This window comes from Brienomyrus brachyistius, chromosome 4, assembly GCF_023856365.1.
Source record: "Brienomyrus brachyistius isolate T26 chromosome 4, BBRACH_0.4, whole genome shotgun sequence".
NCBI lineage: Eukaryota > Metazoa > Chordata > Actinopteri > Osteoglossiformes > Mormyridae > Brienomyrus > Brienomyrus brachyistius.
Window position 1 is genome coordinate 35,883,716 of NC_064536.1, and position 9,920 is coordinate 35,893,635.

Genomic DNA, 9,920 nt, shown 5'->3' on the forward strand with positions numbered 1-9,920 from the left:
GTTGTTGAAATACTTAAAATATTATATTCAGCACATTTTGCTAGATATTTAGAAGTGATGCCTTGAGTTTAAAGGGAAAATCCAGCATAAATCTTTCATTTAATATGATGTCCAGTGCCTTGCGAAAGTATTCAACCCCTTAGTGTTTTTCCTGATCTGTTAGATTACAACCTGGAATTAATATGGATTTTTGCGGTGTCAGCGCCATCTGACTTACACAGCATGCAGAGATATTCACACTCCAAAGTCAATACTTTGTGGAACCACCTTTGGCTGCAGTAACAGCTACAGGTCTCATGGCGCATTCAGTTCTTTTCTTCCCATTTTGCTGTTAATTACAATTATAGTCATTGGCTGCCAAAGGGATATTAAACACAGATATTTAGTGTTTTATGTTATCGTTAGGTGGTACTAATTACAAAGCACCCAATGAGATTGCTTGCCAATGAACTTTTTAACTCAAAACTATAGTTTGCGTTTTGATTTATTAATACTTGAAATGAATGCTTTACTTAAAAATACTGATGGTTTTTTGTAAACAAATGAATCAAGTAATGATTCCACCAGGACAATGACCTTAATCATACCACTAAAGCTACACTGCAGTGGTTTAAGGGGAAACCAGTATACTTGCAATATTTTTCCTGGCTTAAGCAAGTGTCCCAAGACTTTCTGTGAGCACTGTGTACACCTTTGTCTGTGAGGCTGCCCTGGTCTTCAGGTTGCTTGCTTAGTGGGCTTGCAGAGTCTGGGGCCTTTCACAATAGATCTGTTTATACAAATGTCATGTGACAGATCATGTGACACTTTGCACACAGGTGGTCTTTAATCAACTTATTAATTGGTTGGAGCAGATCTTACATATTTAGGGGTTAAGCAAACGGGATGAATATGTATGTACTCACAATTTTCTGGTTTTTCCAGTTTTTACTTGTTTTTTTGTTGTTGCTTGCATCATGCCAAGCCAGTATTTTGCATTATACTTAATTTGTGTTAGATTTACAGTTCGCGTGTGAAGGGGGTGAGATAAGCATTGCGTATGACACAGAGCATTAACGAAGCGTCTCGGCTTTCATGTTTTTGTGACTGCCGTCGGGCAGCATTGTGAGAGCGCTGCAGTCAGACTCCTGGAGCCAATGACAATTATTCAGCTAATAATGTGATAGCTATACAACTCATTACTTCTCCTATTGCTGTCGGGTGAACGATCAAGCGACAGAGTATGCAGGTGAAGTGCACATGTGCCTTTAGATACAGCAGGAAGTCTAATACTGTTCACTGTCATCCAATGCTTCCTGTCTATAAGAAGTGGAACAGGGGGCATGGCAAACAGCCTAGGCGCGTGGTAAATGGCTTAGGGGTGTGATAAACAGCTTAGAGGGCGTGGCAAATGGCTTAGGGGTGTGATAAACAGCTTAGGAGGTGTGGCAAATGGCTTAGGGCGTGTGATAAACAGCTTAGGAGGTGTGGCAAATGGCTTAGGGCGTGTGATAAACAGCTTAGGAGGTGTGGCAAATGGCTTAGGGCGTGTGATAAACAGCTTAGGAGGTGTGGCAAATGGCTTAGGGCTGTGATAAACAGCTTAGAGGATGTGGTAAATGGCTTAGGGGCTGTGATAAACAGCTAAGGGGTGTGAGAAACAGCTTAGAGGGTGTGGTAAATGGCTTAGGGGCTGTGATAAACAGCATAGGGGGCGTGGCAAATGGCTTAGGGGTGTGATAAACAGCTTAGAGGGTGTGGTAAATGGCTTAGGGGCTGTGATAAACAGCTTAGGGGGTGTGGCAAATGGCTTAGGGGTGTGAGAAACAGCTTAGAGGGTGTGGCAAATGGCTTAGGGGTGTGATAAACAGCTTAGGAGGTGTGGCAAATGGCTTAGGGCGTGTGATAAACAGCTTAGAGGGTGTGGTAAATGGCTTAGGGGCTGTGATAAACAGCTTAGGGGGTGTGGCAAATGGCTTAGGGGTGTGAGAAACAGCTTAGAGGGTGTGGCAAATGGCTTAGGGGTGTGATAAACAGCTTAGGAGGTGTGGCAAATGGCTTAGGGCGTGTGATAAACAGCTTAGAGGGTGTGGCAAATGGCTTAGGGGTGTGATAAACAGCTTAGGAGGTGTGGCAAATGGCTTAGGGCGTGTGATAAACAGCTTAGAGGGTGTGGCAAATGGCTTAGGGGCTCTGATAAACAGCTTAGGGGGTGTGGCAAATGGCTTAGGGGTGTGATAAACAGCTTAGGGGGTGTGGCAAATGGCTTAGGGGTGTGATAAACAGCTTAAGGGGTGTGGCAAATGGCTTAGGGGTGTGATAAACAGCTTAGGGGGTGTGGCAAATGGCTTAGGGGTGTGATAAACAGCTTAGGGGGCATGGCAAATGGCTTAGGGGTGTGATAAACAGCTTAGAGGGTGTGGTAAATGGCTTAGGGGCTGTGATAAACAGCTTAGAGGGTGTGATAAATGGCTTAGGGGCTGTGATAAACAGCTAAGGGGTGTGAGAAACAGCTTAGAGGGTGTGGTAAATGGCTTAGGGGCTGTGATAAACAGCATAGGGGGCGTGGCAAATGGCTTAGGGGTGTGATAAACAGCTTAGAGGGTGTGGTAAATGGCTTAGGGGCTGTGATAAACAGCTTAGGGGGTGTGGCAAATGGCTTAGGGTGTGAGAAACAGCTTAGAGGGTGTGGCAAATGGCTTAGGGGTGTGATAAACAGCTTAGGTGGCGTGGCAAATGGCTTAGGGGTGTGATAAACAGCTTTGAGGGTGTGGGAAATGGCTTAGGGGGTGCGATAAACAGCTTAGGGGGCCTGGCAAATGGCTTAGGGGCTGCGATAAACAGCTTAGGGGGCGTATTAAATGGCTCAGGGCGTGTGATAAACAGCTTAGAGGAGCCTGTGCCACCTCTTACACGTCCTTTGTTGTCCTGATATGCGATGCTATTAGTTGACTGTGGATGGGCAGCTTATCCCAGGGCCAGAGGGGCAGTGGGAGGAGGTGTAATGCGTGAGGACATGGGTTTGGAGTCTAAAGTTTCCTGGCTTGAGTCCCAGGAGGGATCCTGTTGTTGCACCACTGAGAAAATTTTGAAATACTGTAGTGAAACATTGATCTCTTAGAATGTAATGAAAGCTGTGATAATTCAGTAAGTGAGCACATGCAGGTCATGATGGTTTAATACTGTAGAGCAGGTGTAGGCAACCCTGAGGCTGGAATGCCGGTATCCAGCTTATTTTCTATCCAACCTGGTCTTTGATGGACCACACCTAATCTTCGGCAGATAGTAACACATCAGGTAGAACATAAATCCTGCTAGATACTGGCATTCCAGGATCATCGCTGTAGAAGATATGATGATTTTATTGTCCACTTTAGTCTAATAAATCTCTCTCGTAATTAATTCAGAAACAGCCCCAACACACGGATACTAACATTTATTTAATTTATGAATCATCCAGCTCATGAAGAAATCTACAGCAAACCCAGTCCCGTGGAATGAAATGTCCCCCAAAAGCACCATAAACATGGACATTCAGTCAGACAGAGGCATTGTTAGGACAGCAGCTGTTGTAGCAGCTAGTGAACTACACTGCAGGAACAAAAAGTGCGTCAGTACAAATGTGCGCTCAGTGATATGGTGAATGTTTTAAGGTCCACAGAATATTTAGCTGCTAGGAGATGCAATTACCACCTGCGGGAAGATTCAGCACAGCCTTGCTGTGTGTCCCAATGGACTTCGGCAGAACCAGCACAGGCACATCCGGCAGTCAGCACAATCAGAACAGATAGCAGTCAGCACAGGCTGTCAACATAGGCACAGACGGCAGTCAGCCCAGGCAGCAGTCAGCATAGGCACAGATGGCAGTCAACACAGACAGTCAGCACAGACATCAGTCAACACAGACAGTCAGCACAGACAGCAGTCAGTGTGTGTGAGTGAGACAATGTGGAAGCAGGAAGCAGCACCATTCAGCATCCATAATGAAGAGTGCCTGAAGCCCAGATGTGGCTGCATCATGTCAGAGGCCGGTCCGCCATGGACTCTGCTGGAGGCGGGAGGCTGGCATTGAGCAAAGTCCATGGGAGTGGAGGCTGGAAACTCCCCTGGTGACCTCGTCCTGTTGGGAATGTTTTAGGCCACAGCCAAGGGACTGCTTTCCTGGGGGGTGCCGTTTTCTCTGTGACCTGTCAGTGGGAGTGGGGAGGGGGGGGCACATGCTGTGAGTGAGCAGTGAAGGGCTGCAACATTATGGGTGTGAGGGCGGGCCAGCAGTGGCACTCACCTTCTGTCAACTGCCTCATCTCCGTGGTCTCAGCTGGCGGGCGTGAGTCGCCATCTGAGGACGAAGGAGGGACGGCAGCACGTCAGCCTGGTGGCACGTGGCGGGCGCTGGCCTGACGTGCTGCGGACACGGCTGCCTGAGCCCAGCACGGCATCCTAATGGCCTGTGGGGCCACCCTGAGGCACTGGACGGGTGTGAAGGCATCAGAAATGCCAGTGTCTGCTTAGCCTGTCCAGTGTTTGGGTCTCGGCGTTTCGGGAAGCTGCCGGTTCACATGTTAGACTGACACCCGCAGGCAAATGATTGAAACACCAATGCCAATCAAAACACTTACGTCTCTTCTAGTCTAGTGGTTCTCAAATCCCCTGCCAGAATGTTTTCATTCCAAACCTACGCAAATAAGGCTTATATGGTCCTTAATAGGCTAATATTGAATGTGGCAGGTGGAAAGCAGTGTGGGTTGTAATGAAAACATTCTGGCAGGGGCTCCCCCAGGAACAGGATTGAGATTCTGGCCAAGGTGGTTACCATAAGGGCCACCTTCCCTTTTGTGAGCCTGATTTAATGCTAATTGGTGACTAACTTGGGTATCAGACCTGGGTGTGGCAGCACCTGTTTCTAGGCCCTTGTTTTCCCTCTGTGCATTTAACGTAATAGATGCACTGGGTGCGGTTTGCCACTCTCCCTGCGCGGCAGCAGGGCATCTGAGGCGCGCTCTTTTCCGACGTTACCTTTCTTCTTGACGCACCACACGGCGCCGACGCAGAGGACGACGGCCACCACGGCGATGCAGATGAGCCAGAGCCGCGACTCCCTGCCTTTCTGCGACCTCTCGTCTGGCCCGCTCACACCTGTGGCACACGGAGTACAGTGTGGCAGCTGGAGTCTCGGACGGGTGACATTCATACTGCAGCCTGTCTGCTGTGCACAGCTGGCACGTTCACGTTTACGGTGGATAAGACACACATCAGACCACAGAATGCTGACTGACGCTCTGCCCCTACAGCCCTTCTCTGCTGACAGCATGAGCTTCAAATCCCTGTGATGATGGTTGAATTGATTTCCTTGGGTGGGGTTGCAGAGGACCCCACTCTGGTCCATACCTGAGATGGCGCTGACATTGATGCTGGTGTATGTCAGATACTGGATCTTCGGCGTGGAGATCATGCAGATATACATCCCCGTTTGTGCAGAGTTGCCCAAGTCCTGCAGGTGCAGTGAGCCATCTCCTGAACTACCCCAGTTCTGGTCCAAATGGGCTCGTTTGCCCCAGTGGTTGGTGACACGCCGGCTCAAGCTGTCATATGTAAGGATGACAGTGAGCTGCCTCTGCCTCATGAAGCTCCAGGTGAGAGTGAAGTTCTGCAGGTCTCTCAGGGCAGTGCAGGGGATTGTGACCTGGGTGCCCTCTGTGGGCCTCATCTCTGGGGAGAGAAGAAGGCGCTTCAGTCAGTCATTTTGCCATGTGGTGAATTTGTCTGCTGCAGACGGGGCACTGACTGCTGTCCTTGAGAACTAGTTTGGTGCAGTTGTATATTTCATAGGTACACTGGTCTGAGTGTAGTTCATGGAAGTCTTACACAAAAATGTAGGTAGTGGATCAATTTGTGGAGGAGAGACCAACCAATCAGAGGTCTTGGTCCCTCCTCCTCTAGTTGTTTGAACCCACCTCTCCTACAATCTGATTGGTTATCTCTGTTAACCAATCATTTTCATCCTGCCCACAGAAAAATGTACATAAAACTCCCATGTGTGTGAGTGTAATACTTACTCAGATTAACAGAATGAGAGTGTCTTACTGAAATGTGACTGTACACAGGTGTCTGTATGTCATTGCGGCAAGCATGTGTGATTGTATCTCCCTCAGGTACATGGTGTGAGTGGACATGGCTAAGGAAATGACCTACCTGTGTCCCTCAGTGAGGCTATCCAGGTTTGGCTGCCATAGGACGTCTTGATGGTGCACGTGTAGGTATAGCCAGAACCAGTCTTAGGCCGGTTCAGTCTGCTCTCCACAGAGTAGAGGCCCAGCTTGTTGGCTGCCATGTGTGTGCTGGGCCTGAGTAGCTCCGGTTGCAGTGGGGGCTCCGTGAACCAGCTCAGATGTGGGGCAGGATAGACATCTTGAGAAGAGCACTGTACTGCTTGACTGTCGGCGGTCATCTCCAGAGTCAGTGACCTGACGGGGGCTGAGGGGTATGGGGACAGTGATATGGGGATCAGCATTACAGAGATCAGAGTTACCAGGATCAGCGTGACAGGGATCAGCAGTACAGAGATCAGAGTTACCAGGATCAGCATGATAGGGATCAGTGTTACAGACATCAGCTTTACCAAGATCATATAATGACAGGGATCAGCATTACAGAGATCAGAGTTACCAGGATCAGTGTGATAGGGATCAGCATTCTAGATATCAGCTTTACCAGGATCAGCGTGACAGAAAACAGCATGACGGAGATCAGAGTTACCGGGATCAGTGTAATAGGGATCAGCATTCTAGATATTAGCTTTACCGCGATCAGCGTGACAGGAAACAGCATGAGAGAGATCAGAGTGACAGGGAACAGCGTGTGTCATCATTGGTCATTTATATATTTAAGGTATATATCTAGAGTGTATATCTTCTGAGCTGAGTTATTGGCAGAGCTCTGTGCCGTGTTTATGAACTTGATAAGCAAATACAGAAGACCATGTTGTTTCAAGCCGGCCATAGTAGGGTTTCCCCTGGGACCCACCTTCCACCCTCACGATGACGATGGTGTCTTCAACCGCCTGGTGGGTGCTCACGGTACAGCGGTACCTGCCCCGATCGTGAGTGCTCGTTTGCTTGATCTGCAAGGAGGCGTTGCCGTGGGAGACCTGCCCCTCAAAGAGTGATGCCCGGTCCGCAAAACTGGGCAGCCATAGTTCCTCTGGGCCGGCGCCGAGCCTGAATGTGAGGAGCGGGACTTCCTGCTGCTGCCAGGAGACATTGGCGCTACTCGCAGGTTCAAAAGTGCAGGGAAGCAGGCAGTCTTGAGCAAAGGTGCAGGTCACCTGGATGTCTGATAGAGAGACACATGCTCTGATCACACGACAGCCACTTCAAAAACAAGGTGGGTCCCGTCTCTCACAATGAAGGGCCTCCGAATGCCTTCAGGGACGCAGCAACAGTCTGATTGTTCTCCACAGGTGTGTTTACTCAGCAGGGCGCTGTGTAGCCACATGTGAGTTCTCTCGGGCCTCCTGCACTATGTGATGTGAGCCTTTCTTTTGTTTAGCACTAAGAGGCAGCGACATGACTATTCCCAGCTGTGTCTGTGGCTCCAGGGGAACAGATACTTCTCAAATTTGATTTTCAAAGTACTTTTGCCTTCATTTCTGTGTTTCTTTAACACTGATCACTTCATTTGCTTAGTTCAGGGAGATGCCTGGACTTTGTGTTACATTTGTCAGGGTAATGTGGTAGATTGTGATTGTGTGTGTTGCTGTGTTAATGTTTGGGTAGATGCCTCTGTTGTAAAACAATCCATGTGCCTTTTGGGATTCAACCTGGCTGTGAGCTGGCTGCCTGTTTGGGCTCTCCTTTCTGCTTCCTGTAGCACACACACACACACACACACACACACACACACACACACACACACTAACCAGACACTCCAAGAGCCTCATCAAGTCAAGTTATCCATTGTGCAACATCCTGGGCTCATAAGCATTATTCCGCCTGTCTCACATTATGGCGGAAACGAGTTTGGTTTTTTTGCTGACTGAGCCGATGTCACACAGTTTCTGTTTGATTATCTAACTAAGGATCAAGCAGAAGATAGACGGTGGAGCCCAGAGGCAGAGGGACTTCTGGTACGTTAGCACAGCCATTCAGCTCTCAACGAGAGGAGGGTGTAGTGAGGGTGGCAATGCAAATATTTATGTGTAAATGTCATGCAGTCTGCTGGGATGGTGTCACTGGTCACATTGAGGAAGTGAAGTCCAAAGTACAGTGAGCTGCAAAGAGCCCCACTGAGCTCAGCTACAGTGACCTTTAGGCCCCAGTTGTGCCATGAGGAGGGGGTCAGACATCACCCCTGGGAAGGACTGGCATGCCACGATTGCATGAATCATAAACAGCCTAATTAAAGCTCTTGTAAAACAGAAAAAATCGTTTTCTTCCTGAAAAAGGAAATGCCTTGTGCCCTGGGAAGGCGTTGCCTGCTGGTGTTTGCCTCGCTGGCATGCTCTCCCAGTGTGGACTGCCCCGCTCGGGCCGGGGAGCTGCAGGTCTGAAGTGCGGTGGTGGGGCGTGACATGTCCCCCCTCCACAATCCCGCCCCAGCACGTGAAGGCCAGCTTAATCGCGGGAGCGCTTTTTGGTGGCACCCTGCCGCATGCCGTGTGAGGGAGTGCCTCGCTCACATAACCATCCGACAGGTGGAACGTGTTGGGGCGCTCCGCCACTGTCCTGCCGGTTGTCTGCTGCGCTGTCCCAGCCCTCCCCACCTCATGGGCCAGCTCTACAGTCCCTGCGTGCCGTGTGCAGAATAACGGCAAACTCCCCCCTCCCCCCAGTTTTACTTGCAGTAACTGAGGTGTGACGGCGGCTCCTTCTTTCATGTGCCCCCCCCCCCCCTCCCCCCCCGTCCCTCAGCAAGAGCAGACCGGACTGCAACTGGCTTTATGGAAGCTTGATTTGTGGCCCACAGTTAGTGCTGTCAGTGTTTCTCAGTGTGTTTGTGTCGCCTAGCAACCCCTACGCCGCCAGCCCGCTCCCTCAACTGGACCTTGTGACCCTCCCCAGTGGACCACAGCTCCCCCTAGAGGTGCCCGAGGATTTACCTGGAGTCCTGCAGTCTGCGGTGGTGAGGATCCACAGGCAGACACAAGCCCGCACCAAGCCTCCCGCCATCTGGGGTCTGCTGCTGCTCCTTTGCGCTGAAAGTGGCCCCTGACCTCGGGCTGGGCACCTGGGGACAAGGGGACCCCAGATGGGAGTAAGGAGCTCTGTGTTCCCCAGCCACTCTGGGATCACCGGCTGTGGGAGTCGGAAGACACTGCTTCAAACTTTTAAGTGTCACAGGCTAGCGATTTGGGTGTCCGGCGATCCCCGTGCCAGATGCCGAGACCCGTTTCAGCATCCCTGTCAGTGTCACAGCCAGGACCCGCCTAAGACCGGCTCCCTACTGCAGCTCAGAGACATGCAGGACGGCCGTTTCCCATCCCACCCGACCGGGACCCGGAGGAACGACTGCAGTGCGTAAGTCACAAAGATGACGCCTTTTTCTGCCCACAGCCCCATGCCTCCCACCTTCAGGAGAAAGAGAGAGAGAGAGACCATCAAGCAGCCAAAGAAAGGAAGAGCAGGAGTCTGGTGTGGACCCCCCCAGGGGATGACTTACAGCAGTCTCAGGTCATCCAGCGGCAGGTGAGCCGGGCACCTCCTGTGGTGGCGGCGCTGGGTGTTTCCGCGCGGCTGCCGGTCGCGTTACTGCTCTGCCGCTCTGTCCCGCGCCGGTGAACCAGGCTGACAGGTTATACGGAGGCCACGCCCCCCCTTCAGCTGAAGGGGTAATTACTCACTCCCCCGTCCACTGCGAGGCACGACAGGGTCTGTGCCGCACATGTGCAGTCATGTAAATGCCGGCAGTCGCTCGCTCGCTCACTCACACTCACGGACACTCAC

At 50.7% G+C, this 9,920-nt stretch overlaps 1 protein-coding gene across 1 annotated transcript; it reads right to left on the reverse strand.

The window, feature by feature from the left end:
* Nucleotides 1-3,400: 3,400 nt before the first annotated feature.
* hhla2b.1 (HERV-H LTR-associating 2b, tandem duplicate 1) lies at nt 3,401-9,198 on the reverse strand. The gene is made up of 7 exons (XM_049010031.1): nt 9,077-9,198; nt 7,003-7,311; nt 6,172-6,453; nt 5,368-5,688; nt 4,996-5,115; nt 4,265-4,318; nt 3,401-4,166 (listed from the first exon to the last, which is right to left on the reverse strand). Exons 1-7 carry the CDS (start codon nt 9,144-9,146, stop codon nt 4,114-4,116), a joined length of 1,209 nt encoding a protein of 402 aa, XP_048865988.1. The 5' UTR covers nt 9,147-9,198; the 3' UTR covers nt 3,401-4,113.
* Nucleotides 9,199-9,920: the final 722 nt, after the last annotated feature.